General features: G+C 40.5%; 1 protein-coding gene across 1 annotated transcript in view; it reads left to right on the top strand.

Annotated features, from left to right (window-relative positions):
* LOC128696601 (sodium-coupled monocarboxylate transporter 1) overlaps positions 1-15,322 on the top strand; it is a 348,670-nt gene that overhangs the window by 311,848 nt on the left and 21,500 nt on the right. The window contains exons 8-10 of the mRNA XM_070094645.1: positions 12,284-12,438; positions 12,532-12,794; positions 13,779-13,819. Coding sequence (XP_069950746.1) covers positions 12,284-12,438; positions 12,532-12,794; positions 13,779-13,819 — 459 coding nt within the window. The remainder of the gene's footprint in view (positions 1-12,283; positions 12,439-12,531; positions 12,795-13,778; positions 13,820-15,322) is intronic.

Genomic DNA, 15,322 nt, shown 5'->3' with positions numbered 1-15,322 from the left:
CACAGAGTTAATTTTTTCTATGTAAATATTTGGATCCGTGTTATTAGGATATCTTTCCAGGTGTTTCATTTAGGATATGATTAATTTGATTCCTCTGGATGTTTGTTATTAAGCTTGAATTTGGTGAAGTCTCCCTCACAACTGATATCTTTTTGCTGGTCAGGAGCCCAGGGCATATAAACCTTTATTTTGATCATGTTGTGATTATGTTGTTGATATTGTTATATTTCGTACTGGATCATCATTATTAGCGAAGATAAGTTCTAGTGTATCTTAGTGTATCTTCCAGTCTTGTTGGCTCCACTAGTTGCTGGCTTAATGGGAATTTATTGCAAAGATTTAATGTTCATGTGTGTGAATTTTGATCTAAGCTGCCACCAGCTGCTGTCTCTGCTGCCACCAGCTGCTGTCTCTGCTGCCACCAGCTGCTGTCTCTGCTGCCACCAGCTGCTGTCTCTGCTGCCACCAGCTGCTGTCTCTGCTGCCACCAGCTGCTGTCTCTGCTGCCACCAGCTGCTGTCTCTGCTGCCACCAGCTGCTGTCTCTGCTGCCACCAGCTGCTGTCTGCTGCCACCAGCTGCTGTCTGCTGCCACCAGCTGCTGTCTGCTGCCACCAGCTGCTGTCTCTGCTAAAACAGTATTTGCCACATTCCTCCATCTTGGGGCTGGGCTTGAATGTTTTTCCAGACAGTCGTCTGCTCTTCCGTGAATGAATTGATGAGAAGTTGTATCTGGTAGCGTATATACAACTTCAATCTTTACTGTCAGAACTTGAACTGCATCATATGTGGTGTTTAGCAGTTCTGAGTAAATGTTGATTATATGAAAGTTGGTCAATAATTCCAACAAACGCTTTCAAGCGTTGTGGAATTTTTCCCCTTAATAATTCCCTGAATGAAATGTACAGTGATATACATGCTCATTAATAATATCTCTAACTGGAAAATATTACCTGATCCTGGTGACTGTCGTTCAGTGAAAGAGTTTGTGTTTTCTCAGATAATATTTTCTGGAATTCATTGGTTTCATTTAAATTTTAAATTTCAAAGAAAAAGTTAAACATTAAGAAATTAGTTATCTTGAACAGTGTTAGATACACGAATTCACGGGAATATAGATTAGTTGTCCTTGTTACATGCTCTGTAAGTTATTCATTTGGCTTGAGATCTGCGTTGATAGCCTTATAAGGCAAGGATGCTCTCATCAGTACGCTATCGGTGGGAAATGTAGTTAGCTAAGGTAAGATGGATTTAATATCTGTAATAATTGATAAGTTGGTGGAGATATTTCACATATGGAAGGTTCGTAGACGAGTCACAAGACTTATTCCCGTGGGGGCTGTAGGGCAAATGTTCGCGCGCGCTCAACCAAAAATCGAAAAATTATGGAAATTGAGTTATATATACCTAAAAATAGCTTAACTCTTTGGCAACACAATGGTACCAGAATGAATGTTCTACGACGTTTCTACAGGAAATTATAGTCATTTATATCAGGTATGGTGACGGCGATATGAGTAGCGAGTCTGCTCACAGCCTATATATTTTTTTGGAATTTTTTCCTTGTTTTTTATCTATTTTTCATGCATTATTCTTTCTAATATAATAACTGACTATTTGGCATCATAAAACAGTAGGCAGAGCTTATCCGTAGACTTTGAGCCTACCAGGCCTACCACCGCTCCAGAGAGTGCCATGAGAAATCACTTCATCATTACGCTTATATCAGCTTATATATCAACTCTACGGCTTATTTATCTATCAGAATTGATCTAATTTGATATAATAAACACTCTAAATAACATACAAACATGTTATATACTCTAGACTGAATAAAATAGCCCCCTCAAGGAAGGTTCCTTGATGTTGGTGAGGGGCTCTTGATTTAGGGAATCGGATCTGTGCTCCAGTTCCCCGAATTAAGCCTGAATGCCTTCCACATCCCCCCCCCCCAGGCGCTGCATAATCCTCCGGGTTTAGCGCTTCCCCCTTGATTATAATAAGATTTAGATTTTGCCACCGAAGTGGCTAGTTTATTGTGCACCCCATATCCATCCTGTGGACGGTAGCGCGAGAGCATATGGATACACAAAAGGCCTAGGAACTAGGCCCCAAAGGGTTAACAGGAATACATTTGGATTTATATCTACACATCTATAGTTCACTTATCTGTTACAAGCAAATTTAGGAAATTTGCTTAGTATATCTGGTATCTTATTTTCATTAATAAGATATCTTGACATGTCACATAGGTTATTATACTGTCTGTCTCTGTATTCCTCAATAAGTGGACAATTAAGCACATAGTGTTCAAGAGAGTGACCATATGCCTGATCACATAATTTACATTTAGTTTGATCATCATCTGTGTGTCTCCCAAACTGCCAGAAGTACTTGTAACCAAGCCTAAGCCTGGCCACTACAACATCAGTCAGTCTGTTCACATTGCAAGTTGCTCCATAAACATACTTATCTACGTTCATGTTATCATAGTGGGTTATAGATCTACTCAGGCTTCTAACTGCATTTCTATAACAATCATTTTCATTATCTATTTCTCTCCAAATATTATTCTTAATGCTAGACACAGTTATACCAAAGTTATATTCTACATTCTCCTTCTGGGTACTCTTCTTGGCTAACATATCAACTTTATCATGAAGGAGTAATCCAATGTGTGATGGGATCCATAGCAATTGTACATTAATTCCTTTGTCCCTAATTTTTGAGTATCTATACCTTGCTTCCCCAATGAGCATGTTGTTGGAGTCATTATATGAGCCAAGAGCCTTCAATGATGACATATAATCAGTAATGATGATAGAGTCAAGCTCAGTGTCATAGGTTAGCTTTAGCGCCATTAGGATTGCAAACAATTCAGTTTGCAGTGTAGACGCCCAGTTGTTAATTCTTATGCCTAACTCAACAAATTTATTATCGTTCTTAACTAGGGAGGTGGCAACAAGAGCAGATGCAGCCCTGCCAGAAGACTCCTGTTTAGATCCATCAGTGTATATAACTTGTGATAACTTATTACTACCAGCTAGGTGAGAAATTTCTTCTTGAGCAGTTGCTCTAACAAGAGATTTAAGGAAGGGATTACTAGCAATGAGCTTCTTGGGAGGGACTTGTAGGTATGTGATATTAAATGAACACATCTTCCATGGAGGGGTGAAATGCTCTTGTTGCCTACAGTGATACAGTTCATGCAGGTTATAAAACTTAATGCAATTGCACGTTTTCACAATCCATTTAGATCTGTGTGTATTTACCTCTAGACACTTGGTAAGATTCACTGTGACAGTGTCTTGTTCGTTTCTCAACATTCTAATACCGAGTGCAGTGTTAATTTCAACAATCCTATCACTGATACTAGAAATACCAAGCTCCATCCTCATGTTAAGAACTTTTGTAGATCTGGGACAGCCAAGAATAATCCTGAAAGCTTCATTTTGCATTAACTCCAAGGGTCGGAGAGAACTTTCTCTAGCTAATATCAACATGGGAGCAGCATAATCAATTAAGGACCTAACATAGGCTATGTACATCATTCTCACGATTCTCACATTAGCACCATAGTTGGGATTGTAGCCAGCAACAGCTTTGAGAGCATTTAGCCTAGCTTTACATTTCTTGTTTAGTTGTGGTATAGTGGATTTGTTAAAGGGTACATCTACACCAAGATATCTGTAAGTTTTAACGTAGCTAATGATTTCACCCTGCAAATAGATGGGTGGGGGATGTCATTTGCTTGTTAATATCTTAGTTTTAGAGGAAGATATTATGAGGCCTAGTCGATTACAAATTGCTTGAACTTCATTAAGAATGGTATTCATCTTCTTATGCCCTGTTGTATGGATCATGATATCATCAGCATAGCTTATAGCTATATGTTTAGGTGAGGCAGGTAGAGCATTTAGGAGAGCATTAATCAGAATATTAAATAGCATGGGACTGAGAACTCCTCCCTGCGGTGTACCTAAAGACATTTCTTTAGAATCACTTCTGAAGCCTTGGTAAAGGACAGAGGATACTCTATTTGACAGGTATCCTATTACCCAGCAGAGTAAGCTACCACCAATATTCATTTTGGCTAGTTCATGTAGTATAACGGTTCTGTTCGCAATATCAAATGCAGATTTTAGATCAAGAAAAGTGGTAAAACTAGTAGAGGTGTGTGCAGTGAGAAAGGTGGAAATACAGTTCTGCACACTTTTACCTTTCATGAACCCATAGAGGTAGGGGGAAAGTTGGTGTCTGATTCTGTAGTACAGTCTGTTAAGTGTCATTCTTTCAAAAGTTTTACAAAGACAACTAGTTAAGGAGATCGGTCTAAATGTATCAGGCTGTTGGGGCTTAGGGATAGGCACAATGAGACTATTGGTCCAGGAAGTAGGAAGAACGCCCTCAATGTAACTGAGATTATACAGTACCAACAAAGGGTTATCAGGCACGTGCCTTAGAGTTCTGAGAATATCATAGGTTATATCATCATTTCCAGGAGCAGTTGATCGACCTTTGGTTAATGCATTATCTAATTCATACTCGGTAAAGAGGCAATCACTCTCATCAATATTTTGGCTCATAAAATTAATCAGTTTCAACATTTCTTCAGAAGTACTCTCTAAATTTTTTCTAATATGAGATGGAAGGCTTTCATGCCTGGATGTTTTGGACCAGTCATTTATGAGGTCATTTGCTTTTTCAAGAGGAAAGGGATGAGCAACATTGCCAGTCTTTTTCCTGGTTATTTTATTTATACCTTTCCAAGCCAAACTCAAAGGGGTGGACCTATTTAATCCACTAACAAACTGTTCCCATTCCTATTGCCTAAGTTCTTCCTTTCTATTCCTTGCATTTGTTAGTGCAGCTTGGAACGTTCTGAGCAGGTCTGGGGTTCTACATTCACGGTATGCTTTACCAATCCTCCTAGCTGCATGTGTTAGATTGCGCAGCTGTGGATCATTATAGTATTTACATTGGTTTTTATTGTTATTTATAGTGGAGGGTCTTTGTTTCCTATTCCTGCCCACTTGATCTGTGAGAACACTCTCAATAGTGGTAATTAAATCACCATTAAATTTTTGTGTGCCAATGGGCTCGTAATTCTTATACCATTGATCCAAGTGGTTAATAAAGTTGTCTCTGTGTTTTGGTTTGAGAATAAGTTTCCTCCTTCTGTATTTAGCTCCTTGATTGCTGGAGATGTGATCAAGATTGACAGTTGTTAGTCTTGGGAAGTGATCAGATAGAAGATCATCAACTATGACAGAGTCATGCATCGTATATGATGTATTAAATCCAAGACACAGATCTAGTATGCCACCATATATGTGAGTAGGCTCAGTAGTGCCCACAATTCGAACATTATCATGCTCATTTAGCAATCTCACTAGTTTAGTTCCATTGGTGTTTGTTATAGACCCACCAATATTCTTATGTCTGGCATTAAAATCTCCAAGAATGATGGTAGGTTCACTAGTGATGCGATCTGGTAAAGCATCAGGTCGAAGCTGGTTCGCTGGGGCATAGAGATTAAAAATGTTTATGGAAAAATCGCCTGCATATACTTTGACACCATGATACTGCATGTTAACTCGACTCTGCAAGGAAAGGAGTGAATGTGGCAAGTTCTTTCTGACATACATCACACAACAGTTGGTTGACCTTAGGTTATAAGCTGCATATCCAGGCAAGTTTGGTGGAGGTGCTCCATCTTTCAATCTACATTCTTACAAACAGATGACATCAATATTCTTGGTTGCACTAATATGATGTAAGTCAGGCAACCGCTTCCTGATGGAAGCAATGTTCCATGAAAAGATTTGTAATGTATCCATTGTAGTGAGTTATTACAATCTCTTGCTCATAAGATGGTAAAACTATTATGCTTTGACTACAGTGTGCAGGCACTTAAGAACAAATAGCATAGTTTGTACGTCTTTATCTTCAGGACCTTTATTTTTAAGCATTTTTCGGCATCTTGGCAGCCAGTTAAAAGGCAAGTCTTGAAGGCAAGAGTTATGGGCTTCTTTCTCACAAATTGCTGGAAGCTGAACGGAGATTGCTGCACTTTTGACATCATCACCATGCTCAAGAGCATCATCCTGATTACATATATTTATTAAACTTGTCAGGATCTGTTCAAGATGCTCAATTTTTTTCTGGAAATTTGTTGTAATATGAGGAAGGTCAGGCGAATCCAATGCCTCTCCGGAGGATGGCACTTCTGGGTTAGTGCTTTCTTTAACACCTATCACCTTAACAGGTACCATGGTTACATTAGTGTTCTCTGTTTCATCATTCATTGCTGGTAGGTCCTGTGCATCTGACTCATCTCCAATTTCCAGGGAGGTTCCCTGTGTGGTGTCCGTCTGACTGTTGTAGTTGTGTGTATTGGGAGAAATGACAAACTCATCCCCATATTCAGGTGTAGCCATAGGTATCTGTAGTGGCAGACCAGTAGTTCCATATGTGCTAGCAGGGATGGCTAGCTCCTCCACAGCTGGTGTGTGTGATGGCATTCTGGTATCACCAGAATCCTTTGCAGTGAGGTGGGGTTCTTGCACACTTTGCAGAGGTTCAGTCTCAGATCTGGCTGTGGTAGACTGGATGGCCCCATCCTCAGTTACCATTAAAGGACTGTTATCAGATTTACATCGAAGGTTGTTTGGGTTCTGACTGCAGTCCTTGTGGGAAACTGTAACCCCAACTTCTTTACAGTTAACACACTTAAATTTTCGGCTGTCAGGGCCTACTGTGCATTCTCTAGTGGAATGTTTCCCAGCACACTTACCACACCAAGAATGTAGTATTCCACAGTCTACTGCAACATGGCCATAGTGCTGACATTTGTAACACCTACGTTTAGGGGGTAGGTACACTTCGATGTTTAGGAAACGTAAACCATGCACCCAGATATTCCGGGGGAGGGGCACAGGACCCACCCAACTGGCAATAATTTGGGATTTTCCTTTAAGTCTTTTAGGCTTGATGATATGCTCACTGAGAGTCAGATGGGATGGGTCCATGCAGAGAGGGTATCCAAAGATTATGATACTGACCCATTTTTTAAAGTGGTGAGTGTCTGATGGAGGTCGGAGTAGCTTAATACCCCCATAAGGTGTACTAAGTAGATCATTGATCAGTTCTGCATTCTGTTCCAAAAACACAAAGTTGTGTGTGTTTTTCCTAAATTGGATCCTTGAGTTAGGATGCTTCTTTACAGCTTCCATTAGCCATGCACACTTAGCAGGCAGCGGGGTGTTGTCAGGGAAGTTCAGCTTAACACATTCTTCCTTTGAAGAAAGACTTCTTGCAGCTTCTGTGCACCAAGGACGTTTAGTATCACATTGTGTACGAGTCAAGTGAGTCTGACTACGTCGACGCTCTAGCCCTTTCTCACTTTTTCTCTTTTGTTTACTTTTAAAGGTCTGGAAGCTATCATCATTTCCATCACCTGCAGAAATAGGTTCCTCTATGACAGTTGCCATGTTTGCCAGTGATGATATCTGGTGTAAGACTCACAACACAAGAATTCCTCGCTTATCTTTCCCTTATAGCTTATGCAAGAGCAAATATTCACTACAAAGTCAGAAGTCCAAAATAGATCACAAGACACAAGTGCTCAAGTTCAATGAACACCTCCAACCATACTCAACCCAGACCACCACCACTCAATACGACACACACCCCACCAAAAACACACTCAGAGACCTCTTGTATGTGTGTTAATAATATGGTACATATAATGATATAATGGATGGTACAGGCGAGGTCTTACACCTTATCACAAATTACAAAGATGAAAAGAGAGAGAGAGAGAGAGAGAGAGAGAGAGAGAGACAAAGTAGGTAATATTGAGGATAAAATTAGAATTCTGACATACATCACATTAAACATGAGGTTCAAATTCAATGATAACTTCCACTTGAGATAGTTCAGGCTACTGCCACCTAATGTACCTCACTGAAATAATAATATAGCAGACATCACAATGAATGCTGAAGACAACCTCTTACCCCAACCATAGATTGTAAACAATATTACTAAAAAAAAAAAATAAAAAAAAAAAAAAAAAAAAAAAAAAAAAAAAAAAAAAATATAGGTAATGTTACAATGACAATGAGATAAATCACTCTGGTCGACTTCCTTGGTCCATCCTGGGTAACTCACACGTTACTATGTTATATATGTATGCAAGCATAAGTGTGCAGCTGTAGATAGATGAACCAGTACCTAAACAATCTCACTTACACACGCGTTACTATGTATGACAAGTGTTACCAAGTACACCAAGTGTACACTTTATCACTTAGGATACACTTGTGTTGATGTAAATATAGGTGAGAGTGGTACACCGCTGGTTGTAATAAACACACTGAACTTCTCAAGGTCACACACTAGGCCCAGCTTCTGGAGTTACCAGCGTTTTAATGTGTTTATTATGTGTCAGTGCGTGTCTGCAGTCATTAAATTGGTGTATCAGAAGTTAAACACTACAATCCAGTTGATCAAATAGTCTAAAACAATTTACACAATGTATAACTAGAAGTATAATGATTGCAAATTGTTACTATTACAATTTTAACTAGGCGCTAGACCCACTAGATGAGATGGCAAGGAACATAGATGTTAACAGGCTGACTCTTGCTTAACACAGTTTAAAGGTAACCGAATTACTCAAGAGAGAAAGTATTCATGAAACTGAACATTATGCAGGAGTAAGCTTGTTCACAGTAAAAATACAAAGCATAAGTTACACACTCACACCACAGATGAACACTGCAATTTGAAATATTACTGGGAATTTAGCAGTAAAGTTTCAGTCTGAACGAGAAAATGTATTAGAAAACACAACAATGACACTAGGACAAGCAATTTAATTATGTAACCGTATTTAATAGTTCAGTTACACTGAGCAGAGCATGTATTACACTGATTTATCAAATGTAAGGAGTCGCTACACTGAAGCACACTCTGAGCCTTTTAAAATCTTAATACAGGCTTACAAATGACAATTAACTGTTGGGGAAAGCAGCACTTAACACTTCTAGCACAAGTATGACAGATGAATGTTCACTGTGTACAAGCCAATCACCACAAACTTACTATGTTTATAAGTGAACCTCTGGCATGTCCCACTCAAAATGTCAGCACTGCAATGCTCGTCAAATTGTTCTCAAGCCACTACAGGAAACACTGGTATGCCAGCAGCACTGCAGAACGTATACACAGACATGCTGGGCCCTAGGACAGCTATAACTGCAGGCTGCCTTAGCTTGTTCTGGCTAGCTTTTAGTGCTGCCCTCAAGCTTGCTTGACTGTGCTCGCCAAGCCCGTGCCAACCACCCAGACACCTGCTTGCAGCAGGCAGGCAGGCACACAGGAGACACTCGCAAGATGAGCGGAGTGCGGCACAGAGAACACGGGCACTCAAGCACCCATGCAGTCTGGCAAAAAACCGCCTCTAGACCACAAGCAAATAGAGGCGAACGGCTGAGTTCCAAATCGAGGAAGGAGAAGGGACAAGGAAGGGATATTCACCTCGCTAGACACAGGCAATATGGGTGTAGTGGCCTGCAGGTCGCAGTGCAATTTTCAAGGTCATTCACTGGGCCCACAGTCGTCTCGAGAGTTACCAACCCTGTACTACTTGTTAATTACTCCAAACCCGCAGCACTTAACACATCTAGCACACGTGTCTTGGAATGACAGACAAATTTTCACTACATAAGAACTAGTTCTCACAACACCGAAGGTACGGCCGGAACACTGTAGAACGTTCACAAAGGCATTCTGGGATTCAGAACAGATGTAGCCTTGGCCTTCACTGGCTGGCTTGGAGCTCTGTTTGGCCTGGATCAGCTAAACTCGCCCTTATCCCATATGTAGATAATGGCGACGAGTTAAGGGATACCGGTGAATAGGAAAGTCGAGGAAGGGACATTCACCTCACTAGACACACGCAGTATGGGTGTAAGTGGCATGCAGGTCTTATAGTGCCATTTTCAAGGTCACCCAGCAGGCCAGACATTCCTCACTCATTTTAAGCCTACGTAGGTACTGATGGTAGCACAATGTCCTAAGTCAGCGTAATCCACTCATGCAAATAGTTACAACAAACCTGCAGCACTTTCAGAACTCACATATTCGAGTACCAGCGGGGCAGCAAAATACACCTCTACACTGCACGTCGTTGATAGAGGCGAACGGCTGAGTTTAAAGGCGGAGAGTTGGGGATACAGGAGAACAGCAGGGGTAACTGAGCATGCACATTCGCCTTTCTTCACATAGTCAATATGGGCGAAAGTCTCAGGCAGGTGATGCAGTGCCTCGCTCAAGGTCACAGGCTGAGGCAGACTTCTCAAGAGTTACCAAACACTGCAATACTCGTACAGATTGTTACTCACTCCAAACTTGCAGAACTTCTAGCACACGTGTCTTGGAGTGAAAGACGAATTTTCTGTGTGTGGACACCTGGGTTACCAACTCACGTAGGACTGCACACTCGTCGTTATTCCTCAGGTTGGTAATGCGATGAGTTGTGAGCATTTTGAGAGGCATGAGTAGCAGTGGACTAGCAAAATTCACCTCTACACTGTATGTTGATAGAGGCGAAAGGCTGAGGTCAAATGAAAGGCAGAGGGGAAGCAGAGGCCTGTGAGGGCCTTTGCAAAAAGGAAAACTATTTCCAGTGTTTCACTAGGTATATCCTTAGTCACAGCTCGCACATAAGAGTTCTCACAACACTGAAGCTGTCTTCCAACAGTAGGAGTTTTAATGATGACTTATCAGTCTGGAGAAATGGGTAGGCCTGCGAATTAGTAGGTCCAGATCCCCCCCAGCACACGTCTACTCCCCTCAACCACTCAGCCGAGACTGATGGATTATAATAATAATGAATAAAAAAAGCCATAATATGGCGAGAGACAATCGGGAATATTTCGATATAAAAGTGTTACCCCTCGACTTCTTGTTGTATGACTTGGTCTTCAATGATAGAAAACGGTGTGTTGAAGAGGATAACTGCGCTAGAACATCAGTTTACTAAGAAATACACCCAAACAAACGCGATTTTTGCGATTTTTTTTTTTTGAGACGGTGGGCCGGCCGGCGCTCCAGGTCAATATCTCGGAAGTAACTTATTCACTTTACGGTACATAGTCTGCCTTTATTACTTAATTAAATGTAATAATATTCACAGAAATTGTAGAATAATGATTTCTCTAATTAGTAGTTATTCATTTTTGGAAATATTCCAAATACTTTGGGAGTTATGTGGGAGTAAAGGGCAGATTTTTTGCAACATTCCAAGAACTAACAAACTTTATTTTTTTGTGAAATAAATATAAGTTATTTAGAGGAAAGGTAATAATTACAAATTCATATAAGCAAACAACCTTACGTCGTCCCATATAGGACTACCATCCTGCCAAAGGGCTTTTTCAGTAAATCAGTCCTTTTTCAGTCTTTTCTCAGTTGTTGTTTGAGGTATATTTTTTATAAATATTTTTTACAAAGAGTGAAAACACTTTGTCTTGTGCACCGAAACTGGAAGAAATCGGACAGTAAACAAAAGCGCTACATTTTTTTTGCTATACAGCTTCCTTCACTTCTGGAGGATCTGCTAGCAGAGACTTATGTGTATCCGCCAGACAATAATCATATAATTACTGGATGGTTAATTCGATGCTCACCCTGGATGTGAGTTATCTTACTGCTATACAAAAGAGGAATGGGACAAGTACGTCTCCTTGTTGAACACAGTTTGACGGAGGAATTTCCAAACTGGAACGACTCCCTAAACCTCACAGGTAAAATGCAATCAACGACATTATCTTTGATAAGTCCTTAATGTAAGACCTCACTTAAAGAGTCGCTGCTTCACTACCTTCAGAGATTCCAGAGACAAGGAGCTTTAACTGAACAAAACTAATAGCTTGTATGTGAATTTTTCTGGTTGCCGGTTTTATATCACCGAGATGCCAGAGGGTTTTATATCACCGAGATGCCAGAGGGTTTCACTAGTGGTATTGGGTTCAATTCTCTTATTCTTCTTTTTCAAGGCACATAATGAGGCTACCCAAAGAACGGTTTAATTTCTTGTACAATTAGCCCATCAAGATAATTTGCTTTATGTTGTATTTTGTAAAAAAAATATTGATCAAGTAATGTAGAGCAAATAAGCATTCCTACATAAGGTAAATAATTCTCATTCAGCAGTGCATCAACATTAACCAGGTTCAGATTATACATCTAGCATTCACATATCGTTTTTCCAGCGTTGATAATTGGGCTAATTGGCACCGGCTTGGGAATACTGATGGAAAAGTTGGGAGGTGTGCTGGAAGTGGGAACCATGTTCAGTGGGATCATCTGTGGACCTCTGTGTGGTATTTTTCTTGCTGGCATCTTGACCCCGTGGGTCAACGCTAAGGTAAGGTAATGTAGTGTGAATCATATCATTAATAATATACACGATTTTTTCTGATTCCTGAGAGTGTATTCTCTAGAAAATATTTATTCACAGGGAGCCATGGTTGGAGGACTCACAGCATTTGTTTTGAGTGCGTGGGTAGTTGTAGGCAGTTTTGTGCATGGATCAGCGCCACGGTACTTGTCATTATCTACCTCGGGCTGTCCTGTAAACCTGACTTCTGTTGACAACATCACCGTTATCTTCTTCAGTAACTCATCAGCTACAGACTCGTACATGTATAAGACAGTGACGAGGGACTACCAACAGATCAATTCAACTCTGAGTGACTTACCGACACCCACCACCGTCCAAGGGTTCGTATCATTTTGCAAGTAGTTTCTCTATTTTTTCAACGTAAATTCATATGTATTCATTTTTATGAGTTCATATAATGATCATTTCTTCATTTGTGAAAGTAAATCCATCACATTACTTTCATGCAACTGCTGCTTAAGAAAGGTTAAGAAGAAACATTTTCATTTCAATGTACATTACAATGCTCATTATCTTTGATGTTATTCATTACCATCATGATTTTCTTGATCATTGTAATCTACGAGTTAAACAAGTGCTACACAACTACAAGAACTTACCAGGATGCGATTCTTAGAGCCGCATTACAGCAGGGAACTACAGTCTGTCAGGTACATCTCTAACAAAGAAACCGTGTTCCTAGCGAAGGCATCTTAACTGAGGGAACTGGAACTAAATAAATAATATTAATAATACCTTTATTTACTACCAGTACATGTACAAGGTATACACACCGTAACTGACATCAGTGACATACTACTGTATAGAAAGCCACTTGTTATGCTGAGCATTTCCTGCAAATTAAGACAGTTTTGTCACTACCCTTCTGCTTTCTTCCCATTTCCCAGGAGCTGTATGACCCCTGCTAGTTTAACGCTCCCAATAAAAATCATAATACTGTAAGAAACAACATTAGATAACTTTGGGAATAGATTCACTGTTATTTAAGTGCTACTCATATTTATGTCAAGCTGAGGTACCAATGTCACGCTGAGGTACCAATGTCAAGCTGAGGTACCAATGTCAAGCTGAGGTACCAATGTCAAGCTGAGGTACCAATGTCACGCTGAGGTACCAATTATGTACAGGAACAAGGTGCTGTGTAGAAGTAAATTCTGTTTGTGCCTCTGATGAACTTTGGTGAATAAAACAGTAATATAAAAAGCATACATGAATCTAACTTGGTACTCTGGCGCATTGGTTGAGTGACGGGTTAATATGCTCCAATATGCATTCATGTTACAAATCATGTAATGCCCGTACAGAACTACAGCACAATGCGTTATTACTTCAGCTGATGCCTCAGGTAAGTAGCAACACACCCGAGGAGCACTAGAGCACTGTATTTGACATGATGTCCTACTTCAGTGTTTTCTTCCATGTCACTAATACGGTACATCAGTCATGTGCAAATATGCTGTTAAACTAATAAATTAAAAAAAATTAATCTTAATTTGTTCACAAATAACCCGCACATAGAAGAGAGGAGCTTACGACGACGTTTCGGTCCGACTTGGACCAATTACAGTCACACTAACGAGAAGGAACGAACGAGCGAACAAGTTCAGGTAAGATCCCAATTGTGATGAGCGGGGAGGACGGGACAGACGAAGATTAGCGCTAGAGAGGAGTGTAGAACTGAGCCATGTCTTAACCCAAAAGTTAAGGCGAACGTGGGTCAGAGAATGAACAGCGCAAGGTACCTGTCAGTGAATCCAAGGTTATTTGTAAATAGGGTTAGGAGCAGGATCATACAAGGAGTAGAAAAGGTTGTGTTGGTTTGTGGGTCTGCAAATGTCTTCGTCGAGAAGAGAGGTCCAGTAGTCATATCGTGTCTCAAGTTTGTCTATCTGTCACTGAGCGTCTTCCAGTACAAATTCAGCGCAAGGATGTCTAATTGGGCATGGAGAGACTCGCTTGTGGCGAAGTCCTCTCATCTGACATCAAGCACCCAGCGCAGCGCCTTGTTCTGGACATGTTTGTAGATGAATGGTTCAGAGAACCGACATGTTGATAAATTAGACACATGTGCAACTCTTGGGTATCTTTATTGAGGAAACGTTTCGCCACACAGTGGCTTCATCAGTCCATACGTAGGAAAAACTTGAAGAACAGGAGGAGAATGAGGTAATCAGTCCCTCAACCTTGAGTCGATGTGTTCTGATGTGTGGACTGAACACATCGACTCAAGGTTGAGGGACTGATTACCTCATTCTCCTCCTGTTCTTTAAGTTTCTCCTACGTATGGACTGATGAAGCCACTGTGTGGCGAAACGTTTCCTCAATAAAGATACCCAAGAGTTGCACATGTGTCTAATTTATCATCTTGTTCTGGACTCGCTGCAGTTTAAGTAAGTTTGTTTTAGCTGCAAGAGAGAGATCTAGAGGAGAGTAAGTAATAAGAGGATGTATTAGGGATTTGTAGAGGTGTAGTTTGGTGTGTTGGGAGGCATGTTGCAGCTTGAAGAGGCCCACAAGGGCTTTACTAGCTATTGCATGCCTTGAGTGAATGTGTCCATGTAAGCGAAAAAGGTAGTCAAGATTAACGCCAAGGACAGTGACAGATTGTGTGATGGGGATGTAAGTGCGGGTGTCAGCTGTTCTGAGCTCGACAGGTAATGGAGGATCACGTTTCCCATAGTTAAAATATGTAATGCTGGATTTAGCTGCATTGGATTTGATCCTGTATTTTTGTTCCCAGATGGCTATCCTGTTGACCTCATTTTGTGTTTTGTGTGTGAGTGTATCTATATTGGCATGAGTGATAAGTTGTGTAATGTCGTCTGCATAGGCTAGTGTGATGGAATTG

This window comes from Cherax quadricarinatus, chromosome 47, assembly GCF_038502225.1.
Source record: "Cherax quadricarinatus isolate ZL_2023a chromosome 47, ASM3850222v1, whole genome shotgun sequence".
NCBI classification, from domain to species: Eukaryota; Metazoa; Arthropoda; class Malacostraca; order Decapoda; family Parastacidae; genus Cherax; species Cherax quadricarinatus.
This window is presented reverse-complemented; position numbering and strand designations above follow the sequence as displayed.